The sequence below is a fragment of the Stegodyphus dumicola genome, chromosome 1 (genome assembly GCF_044657685.1).
Source record: "Stegodyphus dumicola isolate Sdum_Otavi_A_Nest chromosome 1, ASM4465768v1".
NCBI lineage: Eukaryota > Metazoa > Arthropoda > Arachnida > Araneae > Eresidae > Stegodyphus > Stegodyphus dumicola.
The window spans coordinates 292227244-292244794 of record NC_140768.1 but is presented as its reverse complement, the minus strand read 5'-3'; the positions used below and the strand labels follow the sequence as shown (position 1 = coordinate 292244794).

General features: G+C 37.9%; 1 protein-coding gene across 1 annotated transcript in view; it reads left to right on the top strand.

Annotated features, from left to right (window-relative positions):
- LOC118193542 (teneurin-m-like) overlaps nucleotides 1–17551 on the top strand; it is an 826904-nt gene that overhangs the window by 795259 nt on the left and 14094 nt on the right. The window contains exons 30-33 of the mRNA XM_085808642.1: nucleotides 7509–8006; nucleotides 9421–9680; nucleotides 11202–11397; nucleotides 13529–13884. Of these exons, the coding sequence (XP_085664768.1) occupies nucleotides 7509–8006; nucleotides 9421–9680; nucleotides 11202–11397; nucleotides 13529–13884 (1310 nt within the window). The remainder of the gene's footprint in view (nucleotides 1–7508; nucleotides 8007–9420; nucleotides 9681–11201; nucleotides 11398–13528; nucleotides 13885–17551) is intronic.

Here is a 17551-nt window from a genome sequence, read left to right as displayed (position 1 = left end):
TGGTATTTTTTCTTATTTTAGAAAACTATTGTTGCGTGCGTACGGATTCGTTACTAAATGAATGCACAAGTCCGATGAAAAATGAACAAAAATTTATTATTATCACAACAAAAATGCTTAAATTTTCTCAAATTATCCCGCAGTATTACAATATCTCACAGTAGTTTTCTTTTAACTACTCAAATGTCCAATAGAACGTAATTCAAAACAGCTAAAGAACGCTAATCCGCGAATTCGCTACAATCAACAACAGTAGTTTTCTAAACAACAACAAACTAAGCAACTACTACAAACTGAGATGTTTTCCTCCTTTTATAAGATTTTAAAATCACGCGCTAGAATTTTCCAGCACTTTCTCGAAATCAAAAAGAGATATTTATTTATTTAACGCACGCGCTCTTGTATTTTTAATTTTTCCGGCTTAGCTTTCTTTTAATATTCGTCACGCGCTGCACTGCGCGAGAAATAAAACCATTTAATTTATAATTGAACTAACATTTGCTTTTTAAATACCAAATTCGTAACACTGCCCCCTTCCCAAGGACTGCACGTCCCGGGCAGTACAATCCCTGGATAGGAAGCTAAACTTACAACTGTGGCATAAATGCAACTGAGGCATAAACATTACATTACAATATCAAACAACATGAACAATAAATGCAATAACTAACTTGAACAAATCAAATGCTATCAAATACTAAATATAAAACAAATACTAAATACAAATCAAATACTAAATACAAATCAAATCAAATACACATTTAAAAACAAAAAGGACCATGGTCTTATACTATTTACAATTATTTACATTATGTACTATGGCCATAGTAATGAGCTAACCTGTCGTAATGAACGACTTTAGGTTTAGAGTTCGAAGACTTACGAATCCGAACCACGACGTCATTCAGCCTGTTTAGGACTGTGTACGGCCCATCCCAAGGTGACTGTAATTTCGGACAAAGTCCTTTCCGTCGAGTCGGACACCTTGTCTCCTTCGTGGAATTGATGTTCAGTAGCTCTTGTGTCGTATCGGGTCTTCATCTTCTCCGTCGCCAAGTTGACTCGCTCTCGTGCAAAATTGTGCATCACTTCAAACCGGGCCTGGAGATCTTGAATATATTCCTCAGACGATGAAGGAGCATCCGGAGGGCGGCCAAACAATAGATCACAAGGCAGACGAAGGTCACGACCGAAGAGCATCTGTGATGGAGAATAGCCGGTAGTCTCGTGGACAGCACTGCGGTAAGCCAGTAAAAAGAGTGGTAATTTCTTGTCCCAGTCCTGTTGGTTTCTGGAAACCACTAATGAGAGGTTATTAAGGATGGTTCGATTGAACCTCTCTACCATGCCGTCCGACTGGGGATGCAATGGCGTCGTTTGAGTTTTGTCAATGCCAAGTAGTTTGCATAGTTCTTTGATTACTGCCGAGGCAAAATTCCTTCCCTGATCGGAATGTAACTGAAGAGGCACTCCGAACCTGGAAATCCAGTGCTGTATCATTACCTCAGCTACTGTGACTGCCTCTTGATCAGGAATAGGATAAGCTTCAGGCCACTTGGTGAAGTAATCAATGACAACGAGTATGTATTTGTTGCCATCAGCAGTTCGTGGCAGAGGTCCCAGGATGTCAAAGGCGATACGTTCAAAAGGCGCACCTACGTTGTAACGTTGCAGTCTGCCTCGGCTGCGTTTCCTCGGTCCTTTCCGACCTGCACAGGCATCGCAAGATCGGCACCACTTTTGCACGTCATTCTTTGCATTATTCCAGTAAAAGCGCTCACGAACTCTCTGTAAGGTCTTCATAATTCCAAAGTGACCTCCTGTAGGGCTGTTATGTAGTTCTTTGAGGACATCAGGAATCCGGGATCTTGGAAGTATCAGTTGCCATCGGAACGTCTTCCCATCATCCGACTCGAATTTCCGGTATAAGACGCCGTTTCGAATGTGAAGTGAATCCCAGAGTGCCCAGTATTGTTTTGTTGTAGGACTACAGATAGAAATGTCCTGCCATGTAGGTTTTCTGTTTGATGACTCTATTAAATCAAGTATGGGTTTAATGTCGCGGTCTTCCAGCTGGTCTTTCCTGACTTCATCATCACTCCACGGGTCTCGATCAGCCGATGTTGATGTTGTAATTTGTCTTGCGACCGGAGTCAGCAGCTCGTATTTCGCTTCCACCCTGGAACAATATCCGCAGCTTCCTTGGCAAGGTCTTCTAGACAGGGCGTCGGCGTTTCCGTGTGATGATCCCTTACGATGACGGATAGTGATGTCATATTCTTGGAGTCTCTGTTTCCACCTGGCTATTTGACCCTCATGATTTTTGAAATTTAAAAGCCAGGCCAATGAGGCATGGTCCGTGCGGAGGAGGAATTTTCTCCCGTATAGATAATGATGGAAATGTTCTACAGCTTTGACTATGGCGAGCAACTCTTTCCTTGTGACACAGTAATTCCTCTCCGGTTTAGACAGGCACTTGCTCCAGTAAGCTACTACACGTTCTTGGCCGTCTATTTCTTGGGACAAAACAGCACCGACACTTTCATTGCTCGCATCGGTGTCGAGAATAAATGGTCTGTCGAGCTGAGGATACGTCAGGATTGGAGCAGATGTTAAAGCTTCCTTTAAGTTGTTAAATGCATCCTCGCATTCCTTTGTCCACAAGAATCTTTGCTTGCTCTCTGTCAGCTTGTGAAGTGGTCTTGCGATGGAAGAAAAGTTCTTCACGAATCTCCTATAGTAGGTGCAAAGCCCTAGGAAGCTTCTCAGCTGATGGACATTTTCGGGACGCGTCCAGGATTTAACCGCTGATACCTTTTCAGGATCCGTGCGCACACCTTCTGCAGAGATGACATGTCCCAGGTAAGTCACTTCCTTTCGAAACAATTTGCATTTAGCGGGAGTCAGCTTCAGATTGGCCTCTTTCAGTTTCTGAAGCACCTTTCTTAGATTTTCTAGATGCTCTTCAAAACTCTTTCCGATGATGATGATATCGTCCAGGTATATCAGACAGGCTTCGTAGGAAAGGCCTTTCAAAACAGTCTCCATAAGACGTTCGAATGTTGCCGGCGCATTACACAGTCCAAATGGCATCACTTTGAACTGCCAAAGTCCTTGTCCCGTAGTAAATGCCGTCTTTTCTCGGTCATCAGGATGGATTTCTACCTGCCAATACCCACTCTTTAAATCAAGTGTTGAGAACCACTTGCTTCCAGAAAGAGTGTCTAGAATGTCATCAATTCTAGGAAGAGGGTAACTGTCTTTCTTCGTAACCTCATTCAACCGGCGGTAGTCAACGCAAAATCTTGTTGAGCCGTCTTTCTTTCTGACGAGAACGATGGGAGATGCCCATGGACTCGCTGAAGGCTCGATGACATCGCCTTCTTCCATATCTTTTAACAGTGTTCGCACCTCTTTCTGTTTAGCAAACGGTAGACGTCTTGGATGTTGCTTGATCGGGGGATGATCGCCAGTATCTATTCTATGTTGTGTCAAACTAGTTCGACCCACGTTAGAAGACGAGCGGGAGAAAACAACTTGAAGATCTTTAATGACGCGATCGGCAGCATTTTTCTCTTTATCGTTTAATTGTGCATTCTGCAATAACTCCGATGTAATGCTCTCTGAGGACACGGATTCTGGGATGTTACTCTTTCTTTCAACGCTGGTTACTGGAGTACATGTTGCAACCACTTCACCTTTCTTAATAACTCTCGACTTTTCAGTTACATTGGCGACTCTCACCGGGATAACCGTTCTGGATAGGTCGACGAGTGTTGAGGCTACTAGTACTCCTTTTGGGATATTACAGTTATTGGGATATTCTATGATGCCGTAGCGGAAATTTCTATTTTCGGCTATGGATCCAGGAAGTAAAATTTCTGTTCTTGCCGGTATTGTGATATAGTCTTGTGCTATGATTTTATGGACAGATTTAACTTCTTCATCATTAACGAGAAATAACGCTATGTCCTCAGATGTAGAATGCAATTCGTTATTTTTAAAATCCAAGGAAAAATTGTATTTCCTTAGAAAGTCCAATCCGAGTATGCAAGAATCAGTGATCTCTGCTACATATGCCGTGTGATGGTAAGCGGCACTTCCAAACGTGATGTTAACATTTACTTTTCCGTCGATGTCGATCTTCTCACCGGACACAGTCTGGAGGGTAACGCAGGGCGGCGTCCAGATAAGTTTGTTTCCTAGTTGTTGAGCCAAATCTTTTTGGATGATAGTGACGTTGGCTCCTGTATCTATAGTCATATTGCACGGAACTCCATTAATATGTCCTATTATGAAAAGTCCATTACTGCCGCCTCTCATTGCAGAAATCTGAAGCGCTTTAAACGGGGGCTTTTCATTATCTGGCAACCTCCGCCCCGCGAGATGGCCACTAATTAGTTTCCCTGCTGCTTGTTAGAAGCGGTCTTAAAATCAGTACCCTGGGGTGTTTTGCAGTTTCTTCGTATGTGTCCTTCAGCACCGCAGTTCCAGCACTTAACGGTCGGTTTCTTCTCACCAATATTCCGTCTCAAGGCGTTCAGTTGTCTAGTTAAATCGTCAAGTCGAGCGGTGACTTGATCCCCTGGCTCCTGGACTTGAGCAGCTCTGACTGGGTGGCGGTCTCGACGAGTGGCTTGCTGGGCTGCCTCAAATTTCATGGCGTACACTAGAGCACTTTTTAAATCTTTTACATCCGCCATTCGTAGAGCTTTCTGTATTTCAGTATCTCGGATGCCGTCGATAAAGTATTGCAAGGACAGGATTTCCCTTGTTTCTGTCGGGCATTCCGAAAAGGCGAGATGGGACAGCCTTTCAACATCCGCGGCGAGCTCCTGAAGTGTTTCGGTAGGCTTCTGTTGACGAGATTTTAATTGGAGCCTGCTGTAGTCTTTTAAACACTTCTCCCCAAAGCGCAACTCCAAGGCGCCGGACAGAGCTTCGAAATCTAACCTTTTGTTTTCGGGAAGAGTCTGAAGGATATCCGCTGCGTCGGCTCTTAGAGAAGCGGCGAGATGACAGGCCTTAGCTTGGGAATCCCATCCATTCGCATTCGCCACGATAGAAAATTGTGTCTTATACACCTGCCAGGAGGTCTTCCCATCATATGTGGATAGCTTCAGAGGTGGACGAGCAGGCATTGGTAAGAATTTAAAATCATCACTCCTGCTCCCTGCCGACGCTACGAATTTCTTTAAAGTATCCATTTCTTTGGCAACTTCAGAAACTCTCTCATCAATTTGTTGTTCGATTTGGTGTTGGACGGCACAAACTCTTCCTTCAATTCGTTCCTCCACAGCAGAAACTCTCCCTTCTATATGTTCTTTTACAGAAGAAACTCTTTCTTCTATTTCTTCTTTCACCGAAGAAACTCTTTCTTCAATTAGTCCAACTTTATTTTCAACTGTGTCAATTCTGCCTTCCATAGCTTCAAATTTATTTTCTATTATGCAGGTAATCTCTCTTTTCATTTCTTCTTGACCTGCTTCAATCTTTTCTTGACCAGCTTGAACGGCTTTCATTTCGTCCTTAACAGAGTTGACGGCCCCTTCCATCTTTCCTTGGCTAGATTTCATCTCTTCTTTCATTTCTTCTTTAAACGAGGCAAAGGCTGTTATCAATTGCCTTAACTGCTCTTCCATCGCTCTTGTTATTGGCATTCAAATCCCACCGCTGCCACCAAAAATTGTTGCGTGCGTACGGATTCGTTACTAAATGAATGCACAAGTCCGATGAAAAATGAACAAAAATTTATTATTATCACAACAAAAATGCTTAAATTTTCTCAAATTATCACGCAGTATTACAATATCTCACAGTAGTTTTCTTTTAACTACTCAAATGTCCAATAGAACGTAATTCAAAACAGCTAAAGAACGCTAATCCGCGAATTCGCTACAATCAACAACAGTAGTTTTCTAAACAACAACAAACTAAGCAACTACTACAAACTGAGATGTTTTCCTCCTTTTATAAGATTTTAAAATCACGCGCTAGAATTTTCCAGCACTTTCTCGAAATCAAAAAGAGATATTTATTTATTTAACGCACGCGCTCTTGTATTTTTAATTTTTCCGGCTTAGCTTTCTTTTAATATTCGTCACGCGCTGCACTGCGCGAGAAATAAAACCATTTAATTTATAATTGAACTAACATTTGCTTTTTAAATACCAAATTCGTAACACTATGTTTAATTAACCAAAACAATGTAACAAGATAATACACACACTGGACAGTGAATTAGAAACCCAAGATCAATAAATATTTTATTGGACCACCTTTTACACGGATAACGGCACTGATTTGTTTGGGCATCGAGTCTACATGCTTCTGGAGTGCATTTACGTCCAAAGAATACCATGCATTGGCTATGCAGCTGCTTAGATCGTCTAAATTAGATGAAAGAGGAGAGGGCTGTCGGATGCGTCGTTTCACCATATCCCATACATCTTCTATGGGGTTACGATCCGAGCTATGCGGTGGCTAGGGAAGGTGTTGGAAGTCAGATTGATGTTCAGCGAACCAATTTTGAACACTTCTGGCACTACGTATAGTTGCATTATCGTCCATGAAGCATCCGTCATGATCAGGATAAAAATGCAACATTGCAGGGTGCACTTGATCTGCCAGTATATCTAGGTATCTCGTGGCTGTTTGCTTACCCTCGAGGAACACCAGGGTCCCACTTCCATGCCAGCAGAACATGCTCCATATCATGATACTCCTACCAGACACTTGCACAGTGCGAGTAAGGCAAGATTGACTCATGGCTTCATGGGGTTCTCGCCAAATTCGACGTCTTCCATCAGTACAAAATAAGGTGTAGCGTGATTTATCCGACCACATTACCCGCTTCCAATCCTCAGATGTTCAGTGACTTCTTTCGCGACATCACTGAAAACGAATTCTTGCATGTCGGGCAGAAAAGAGTGGTTTTCTCACAGGCATCCGACTATGCATTCCTATCCTCTGCAATTCTCTGCGCATGGTTCGAGATGAAATCTGTTGAAAAGTGCCTTGGTTGACGATCTGTGTCAGTTGATGCACAATAGATTTCCTGTCCTCCCAAACAATTCGTCGGAGACGACGACGACGATCACTGTCTTGGAAAACTGTGCTCGGACTGTGGGTTCTGATTCCAACTTTTGAAAACTTTTGATATGGTTGCTATTGAGAACCCAGTGAGATTTGTTGACTTCGAAATCGACGCCTCTGCTAAACGGGCACCAACAATAAACGCTTCTTCAAATGGTGAAAGCTCTGTCGTTTTTTCCATTTTACTTCATTCATCGTGAAAAGCACAATTACGCCTTACTTATACTAGCATTCTAACCACGTGTAACCCATGTCATAAAAAAATTTGCAGATTTTATCCTTGGCACACATTCAAAGAAACTCTCAACGGTTTCTTATTCATTGGCCGGTGTGTGTCTAACTGAATGCAAGTCAAATGTTTCAAAAAAGTGTTTCTTATCCTATCTTTCTGACCAAGCTCATTTCTTTTCTAGGTACCTTTATGATGTTAATGGTAATATGAATTCCTTCTGGCACGGTGACAGACAAATAACACTTCAGTATGATGAAGGCGATCGGTTAATTGGATACGATGACAACATACCTTATATTGTGGATGCGCGAGGCTTTATTGTATCTAGGGGACCAGAGAAATTCACGTTCAATGCCAAATCGCAGTTAACTAATGCTATCAATCCAGGCGTATATGATGTCACTTATGTTTATGACGCCTTGGATAGGCTAGTTGCATGGAGCAGCGGTGATTACAATGTCACTCAGTTCTTGTATACCAACCCAAAGGATCCAAAGAAGGTGACACACGTACATCTTCCAAATTCACGAACCACCATGTCACTGTTCTACGACACGAATGGACATTTGATGTACATTGAAGATACTTCTGCCAATAGGTACTTTGTGGCTTGCGATCATTTAGGTTCGCCGATTATGGTTTTTGACACAGAAGGAAAGGTTGTCAAGAAAGTTGTAAGGTAAGCATCATACTTGTTCTCAATAATTATTGCTATTATTGAATTCAAAAGATAAATAACACACCAGCAATGACATCAGTGCCCTGCAGTGTGAATATTTGCTTTCAAATTCCCATTTGGACTCACGTGAGGTAGTCATAATAAAATAGCATTTATTGTTATAAATATGCAAATATATATATATATAAAAAAGACAGATATTTCCAGAAATAAGTGCAGACATACAGAATGATTCAGCTGAGGGAGTAGGAAATGAATAGGATGCATTACACAAAGACATATCGGAATCACAGAGTTGCGCTGGACTGGAAGTAATATCTCCAACAAGGCTTAATTTCTAAAATTAGAAGTGCCGGAGCTCTAAGGAAAACAGTCAGCAAAGAGGAACAAAAATAAATAAATAACTAAAATAACTATTAAAATCATTAATAATTTAAAAATTAAATAGTTAATTATTACCAAATTAATAAATTAATATTAATTAATATTTTTCAATTATTATTCAATGATTATTATTTAATTAAATAACATTAATTTATTATTATTATTATTAAACAGAATAATAATAAGCATCAGTAACTACAGAGTCGGATCAAGATTTATTTAAACCTTTACCTGACTCTGTAGGTACTTTCAGACATAGAGATAATTTACCTCACGTCTGTTAGGGTTTTTGAACTGATTACCTTCTACCAGGTAAAGGGAAATCCCATGAGCTTCAGCCCTAAATGTTTACAGAAGCCCATTATTATAACAAGTCCATTAAATTTTGAAAATAAATATACCCCCATTTTTAGCTCAAAAGGGCTATTAATTTCGTTTTCGCATTTTGCGTCCAATCACTTTCTGCGTTGATTCAATTTTCAAACTGTTGCCACCAAATATTACAGCCCTATATTATATTTAGAGGAATTAAATAATGAAGAGTCTGCATCAATGTATGTATGTTTCTCGAGTTATGATAAAACAACGGTACCTAGAGCCATCGAATTTCGAATAAAATAATCCTCCACCGAATATGGGCACCCGGAAGCCCTAATTTGGAAGTTTTTTATTATCTATTTCATATTTTATCAGACATTAAAGTATTTTTTATTAGCAAACTCAACGATTTCAAAGCGAGGAATGGCAACACTGTACAAAAGAAAAACATTTTTATCTCCAGCGTACGAAACTGTACGTATATCGGAAATTCCGAAGATATGCTTGTTTTAAAATTATTTTGTAATATTGATATTGAACTGAATTTTACGGTTTAAGTGCGAAGAACGTAATGTTTAATAAATAAAAAAAGGTTGAAAAAACGCTCCTTTGGGCGTAATGTAAAGATTAAAATCGTCAGGAAAGTTCCCATTTTTATCGAATTATTTCACCTTTAACATCAAAGTATACTTCTTTGGTTTCTTTTCTACAGGACGCCTTTTGGCGAAATCATCTCCGACTCCAATCCGCAGTTCCTTTTATACGTGGAGTACTGGGGAGGCATCCGGGACCCATCAACGCAACTTCTGTTCTTCGATGGCAGAGCTTACCAGCCAGAAACTGCTCAATGGCTGACGCCGCAGTGGGAAGACATCTCGAGAGTATTATATGCTCCCTACGATATCCACATGTACAGATTCAAGAATAATAATCCCCTTAGTCCAGCTGTAGCAGAAGATGATTTAATGATGGGTGAGAAGAGATTTTAAATTTGTTTTGGTTTCAGTAATTAAATTATCTCTGCGAGGTGAATAAATTTATCTTTCATAAAAGTCGTGGTTTTCTCCTAATTGACCATTAGAAATTTCCTTCTACTTCTACATTAGAAATTTTAAAAAATCTGGTGTGCACTCCAGACGACTTCCTTGTTCTATTTTACTTCCTTGTACCACTCCTTGCCTATTAAATTATAGACTCTTTTTTATTGCACTTTATTTACACTTGTTTTCTCAATTAATACTAATTTGACTAACGGATTCCTGAAAAAAATTGCAAATTTTGAAATTAAACAGATCAATCAATTTTGTCAATTTTTGTCGTACTGGAGTCAAACTTCTTAGAATTTTTATTTTTCCATAATGAGTATAAAACTTTCTCAAATATAAGTATAGAAGAACCCGGATACCATGTTAAAAGTTAGATTTCGCTATTTGTTGAAAATTTTTTTTTTTTATTTTGACATTGTCAAAACATGAATATTTTTGTCACTTCAAGCACTTATGTAACTGGAAGATATGACTATGACCAATGATTATATTTAATATTATGTATATAGACCAAAAACGGAATGAAACGGGATTCATTTCCTTAGGATTATTCAGGATTTAATGCTCCAGATTGTTACCCCCCCCCCTTGAAAAGTTGGTCTGGAACATGAAAATATAAATAATCTAAAATATATTATAAAACTTTAACATAATTGTTTATTTTAAAGAAATTAAATGTTTTTCAAAAATAACATGGAACGGTCTTTAACTTTTGCTTCATATTTTTTTAATTTAATAGATTTTCATTTAATACAATTTTAGAAGTTTCCTAAGATGGTTTAATCTACTTCTAACTAAATTACTAATTTATGTTTTTGGTCAATTAAATTTTACGCAAATTTAACACTTGATTTTAAAGGTGTCCAGTGACTTTTAGTACTGAATTATTTTGGTTTAAATAGCCGTTATATATACTTATATATATATATATATATACTTATATATATATATATATACACGTTTCTTACTGCCGATTGCAATAAAAAGATAGGTGCACAAGTAGATGCTATATCCATCCCCTCCCATATACAAACTTTCAACATTCTGTGGCTAATCGTTTTTGAGTTAGGCGAAATATATACATACGTACGTACAGAAGTCACCTAAAAAATCCCTTTTGAATCTATTTTACAATACTTCTTCCGATTTAATAAATTTTGGAATTACAATTTCCGAAATCTATTTTAGAGTTCAACTATTTCATTACTCTGTTTCTTCTGACAGCCAAAAATGGAAATCCATTTTGAGTTATTACCATGAACCTCAACTAGTTTTGCTGAGACATCAAGATCATACTTAATGTCCTTGCAAGCAATAACCGAATTGAAGTCAAAAACTAAGCTTACTTTTCCTTATCTGTAAATATTTAAAAAGCTTGTTTTTCAGATGGGAATAAAGAAAATTATGTAATCATTTAATCATACTTAATGTGACTGAATTGTTCTAGGTCTACCGAAATGGTTGTCTTCCTTTGGTTATAACATGGACCATTATCTTCGTAGTCCTTTCTCCAGCTGGAATGTGGCACCTTTCAGGGCATCAGTGAGACAGAGCCTTCCAGTTATTTCGGGACTCAGTTGTACAGCAGACGTAGTTATCAAACATTTTGCGAGGCTCAGCGCTTCTCATCTTTCCGATGCCAAGTGAGTATTTCAAAACGTTAAACCAATTTTAGCAGTTACTGGAGATTTTTAAAGATTTCAATACCCCCATTGAAAAAAAAGAAATTTATCTACAAAATTCTTTTTAAAAAAAAAAGTATTATTCGGTTGTATACGGAATAGATACACATCGATATAAAATATACAGTTCGGAAAAAAAAATTCTGACTTGCTTGGATCTTTTGCCTATTTAATTTTGCTGGTTAATTTCCTCACAAATAATAAAAATGATAAATTGCATGATTTAAATTGATTTCTTTAAAAATATTTTTTTTATTGAAATGTCTAAAAGTTACCGATTTGAAATAATCTTTGTTTTTTTAATGGCTACATTACTATGCTTAAAAAGAATAGACTAATTTTAGTCTTGAGACAGAGCGGAACTGTGTAGAATTCTTTCATAGCCCTTTGAAATGCAAGGTTTTTACTGCTGTGCTTATTGGGCGGGGGACCGTGTAAAGCCTACATGAGAATTCCTTCTGCGCCAAATTTTACAACTAGTATAATAAAATCTTTTTGTATCAATAAAGAACATTACCATAGTAATCATCATACGCACTACCTTAACACATCACAAGCATGAGATGTCCACAACAAAGTTATATACGTAATATATTAATCCACAAAGTGTTCTTCCATTGTTACAGTATGCATTGATGACATGCTTTACCATGTGGTTGACAGACAAATTTGCCTGCAGTAATTATTACCTATGTTCTTCAGCTCGTGTATGAAATCAAAGCTCAAAGATCTTTCAGCAGATTATACGATAATTAGGATCACTACTTGAAGACAAGCGGAAGTTTGTAACTAGTTTATAACACTACTTAGCAAAGATTGCTGGTTTTATTTCACTACAAGTCGAAAGCTTCAACAATAATGTGTTACAACTATATACGCGCAGGTTCGGAGTGAAGTTTCATGATTCCCTCACGTTTTCTGTAACCTTTTACATCGCTTATTCTAGTAGGCGAAGTCTGTAACTTAATCTCACAAATAGAATGACCAGATCAGTAGTAACTGAGAAATGTATCTTAACCCGGATCACGACATGTATGGATGAGATATGCCTGACGGTGCTATTACATATCATTTCAAATTAAATACAATGAAGAAAATATCTCGTTTTGATCTAGTTTAATTTCCCCAAGTAATAAAAAATACAGATACAAAATATTCTGTTTCCTTAGCCTACAATTATCTGCGTGGTTAAAGCTAAGGCGTGCCAGCAATTCATCTTGGACAAATTGCCTGCGAAGTTCTTAGTGACTAAGCAAGTTTGTAGAGACATTCCACTTTTCACCCTGTCGGTCGAAGCAAGGAATTCGAACCAGTCGTCTCTCAGTTGCCAGCTGCTAAACATTATAACCACTCATGCACTGAGTGCATGAATGCTGCAGTGCATGAGTGCACTCACTCATGCACTGCATTTCCTGAAGCACTTTTCATGAGTGCCTCAGGAAAGCACTCATGGAAGGATGCGACAACTCGTTCTAAGACGGCTGTTTACCCTTTCGTGTAATTTTAATGTAAGACAGACTTCTTCCGATAATTTTTATGGATATATTCTTTCTTAATTATCTCTATCATATTAATAATAGCTAATTAATCACCCATTTGTGCTCTGAAGAAAGTTGCCATACGAGTTGTAACTTTTCAGGGAATAAAACTCAAATTTTCTTGGGTTATTTTTCGAGCCAATGAGCATATATCTAGAAATTCCCATGGACATGGCCAAATTTTAGAACAACACGAGCATACATCTTCACATGATGCATTACCGGTATTACAAATCATAATTTAGGTAAATATGAGCAAAAAAACTACGTTTTTTTTTTTTTTTTTTTTTTTTTTTTTTTTTTTTTTTTTTTAATGCTAATGCTTTTTCTAATGCATGATAAAACTTTAAGGAATGACAAGTTTTTGTTCTAAATTCAGAATGTTTCACTGAGTGCTATGTTAGTTCTTTTACTCTTTATTTAAACAAGTGTTCGTATAATCTGTATTCTAAAACTTTAGATTGCGTTTTAGAGTAAAAATTTTTTAAATGGATTCTAATGTATCCCTACTGAATACTGTCAATGCTTGAAATTAATTTGTTGTATTCTTACAGATATAAAGCAGAACTGCAGGCACAGTTCGCTAACTTGCCCTCCGTATTAGGTGAGGGTCTCTTGATGTCCACAAATCAAGGTCGTGCTTACATCCACGTGCTGGGTGATGCTAATTCAGTTGTCCGGAATGTGATGAAAGAAGTCCTTAACGACACGGCCCGTGTGGATGTGCGATTTTCTCTCAACGGTCAAGACTCCTTTTATTTGGTACAGACAGAACAAAAGAGATTTCAAGAGGACTGGAACCAGTTTCAAAGACTGGGTACTATGTATAATGTCACAAGGCATACTGGAGACACACACATGGATTTGCGATTGCGCAGTCCAGCTTTATTGCTCAATATACGATATGGAGGTAAATTTTGCCTATTTTCAAGAAACAATTTAATATTTATTGTTGATTTGAACTTCATGATACAAGTACAAAGTGTCCTGAAAGAGGTATCTAAAATAATCAAACTACCCAGAAAAACTTTATCATAATTATCATAATTTTCTTCTTCTTAGAAGTAATTTGTTAAAGTACCACTCATACGGGTGTGCCTTGCAGTACTGTATTATGCCCATGCGTCGGTTAGTAACAGTCGACGAACATCGTACCTAAATGTATGCTGAAAATTGTTATACCTTGATACTTGCTTACAGGCTTGTTTCAGCGCGAAAATTTATGTCGCTATTATAAGCACATCAGTATGCCTCTACTGACTGACTGACTGATAACTTATAGCCAGAATACCACTGAGATCAGTAGTTTATCTGGCTCAATCAAATTTATGCCAGATGGGCACAATAACATAGAACTATCTTCCCATAATGTTCGCCGTAAGGAGGAGCAAAGACAGATAAAAAATAGGAAGACCAGCAACGCAAGAGCTCACTAGCAAGTAACCGGCCCGGTAAAGGCGTGACTAAGTGGTAGTCATAAAATGAGTGTAGAATGTGAATAAAACTAGTGAATTTAAGAAATACACATTACAATAAATGAGTAAGATACAAAATTAAGAATGCTTGTACAGTTGCGCGCCTCCAACCTGCACGCAACAAAGTGGTGACTGCTGAAACTGGATATTAGACAGTCTTGAGAAGGGTTTAAGTCCCTTTTTATTCAACTTTAGAAGTTACAAATGCGTGCTCTTGACGCTCACAAACTACGCCGACCCGGCGGTAAAATAAAACTAAGAAACTAAAAAGAGAAAATAACAAATGGCTAACTACGAGGCTCTCTAAACGTAACTAACCTCACCGCGTTCTAAAATACCGCTGATAATTCAGCAAACTCTGAATACCACGTTGAACGATTAACAATTTGCCGAGGCAAGCCCACAGGCCGAAACGCGTGGTTCTTCAATTTCTGACTAACTGCCTCCGCGCTCGTGAAGTAAGAAAGTACACTTCGAACTCGTTTCCTTTCTATTTAACTCAGAATACTTCCGCTGATAATTTGAATCCTTGCGCGTTCTACTAAAATTTACATACTCTGGCATTGGCAGTTCCATGGGAACGTAAGGCTTGACAGGAAAGATAGTTTAAACTTAAAATAAATGTTAGTTAAAATAAATATAAACCCTACATTTGCCGCTGCCAGAATTTGGAAAACTTGGAAGCAGGTCCTACAAACGACCTGTTTCCAAGTTTTCGAAAGTTTCTACTATTCTGAACTAACTTTTAAGAGCCTCGTTTACATAAAAAAAAAAAAAAAAATCTTATGTCACAAAAGGTATGCTAAATTTCTGTGGATACTTATTTAAATCTCTCTTCTTACAGCAACTTTTCCTGGACTTCAGCAATCAATCTTGTTCTTTTCCTTCCAGCATCTGTAAGGAATAAGTATCAGTATCTTTCTAAATACATTATAATTTACACTTTCTTGACACTGAACACATTTTTGTTTTTAAACGATTTATTTTCCTTAGTTACTGCTTAATTCACATTCATTCAAGTATTCAAACATTAATTTAACTTTACCCTGGCTCTCCACCATGTGTGGTGTCAAACGGGAATATTCGTGTTTTAGTATTACGACACTTCCCCTAACTACCATGATTTGTTAGAATTCAACGACCAAATAGACACACCTTACTCGACATTCTACAACTCGATGAGCTACTTTTACATTCTTAAAATTCAAGTGTAGGTGGAGAACCCTACAAAACACATTCATTCTAACTTCCGCCTCATTCATCTTTAGGCATGCAGGCTTTCACTCTAAAGCATGATTTTATCTACAGTTTAATACTTAAATTAGAATTCATTGCTTTTAAGCATTTACTTTTAGCATCTACAATTTTATGCTTCTAGACTAAATTCTACTTTTACATAACTTTCAAGTATTTACGTATATTTACAAAATACATATGATTTTTACAATTTACCATAAAATGAATAAGAGAAAAATAAATTTTTACTTTACTCATTCTTCGCCAAGCTGGCGGCACTGAAACTAAAATTCTTATTAATACAAGAATACGAAGTTATTTTTATCTTCGGCCGAATTTTGGCTTTAACATAACAGAATTAGTCTTTCGACCAACAGAAACTGCTTGTTCTTAGATTTTATACTGAAAGAAAATACTACTTTTGCCTTAGCTAAATAAGTAAAACAAAACTAAGTCTCAACCGAGACACATTGACTTTCGTCAAAACATAGAACTTCGTATTTACGCATAACATTTTGGAACAAAAGAAAAATTTTATAGAAGATTTTAACTTATCTTTGAGTTTTCGATGATTGGAACTCCGTCATTCTTTTCTGGCAGAACTGTTCCCACGTTATAGGTTTCATGGACGTCAATCTTCTCCTTACTGACCTGCGAGTGTCGTCCACATTAGTTTTTCTTTTGCGTCCTCTGCATGCTGGCCTCTTGGCGTAATAGTCGTCGGGTTGCTGTCTTTTTCGTTTTTCCCCTGGACGGCTGGTCTTGGCGTCCTCCGGTCTGGAGTCATTCTTGAATTTTTTCTGTTGTTGCTGGTCTTTTCGTTCCTCCTGCTGTCTTTTTATTTTCCGGAACGGCGGCCTTGTTTCCACCTGACTCTCTGGCCCTGGGAAGCGTTCTCCTTGATGTATAATTTCTACTGCGATACGTTGTAGGTGGTGTTTTCCTCTTTACCAAGGTTTCTTTATGCGGTGGCTTTGCATTCTTGTTTTTCTTAAATGCTGGAGTCTGAAAGTTTTCGTTTTTTCTTTTCGGTACCGTCGCCTGGGTTGTAGAAGGGCTAGGTCTCTTTTCAGTTCTCTGCTTCTTGGGTGGTGGAACGGGTGACGTTATTTCGGGACCTTCTACTTCTTTTACGCTTGAGTCCTGCAAGAAACTTTTAAGGATTTCAAAATCATTTTGATTATAGTATTTTTTCACCTGTTCGGGACTTGCTTTACAGATTTCCCCTCTCTCGTTCTTAAGGTACAATACGACTCTTTTGATTTCCTGAATTACATAGGGGCCGTCAAATTTTGGAGCTAACTTTGCAGTAAAATTGTCTGGGGCACTTAATAAAGAAAATTTCCGCTTCAATACTTTATCCCCAACTTTAAAATCTGCTTCACGGCGTTTTCTATCGTAATATATTTTTTGCCTATTTCTTGCCGTATCCGAGCTTTTAAGCGCCTGGTCAATAAGTTTTTGCACATCTTTCTGTTTAAATTCTTCCTCTCTTTGTTGCACAAAGAATAATTTATCTAAAGGCGTAATTAACTTTCGGCATAAAAATAATTCTGCTTTGGGGTAAAAATAACTGCTCTGGGGTTTTTCCCGTAGTATCGTGATTTGCCGTTCTTAAAGCATAAGCTAACTCATTTATGTAGCCATCCCAGCGCTTGTGATGTGTGCTAACGTAACTGCGAATTATTTTTACAGTGTTTTTATTAACTCTTTCTGCTATGTTTGCCTGTGGTCTATGCCAAGTCCAGTGCATATGTTTTCAAATATTTGACTAATGAATTGTTTACCGTTATCGCTAATGACTTTTATCGGTGCACCGTATTTTAAAATGTATCTGTGTAAGAATGTATCTGCGACTGTTTTGGC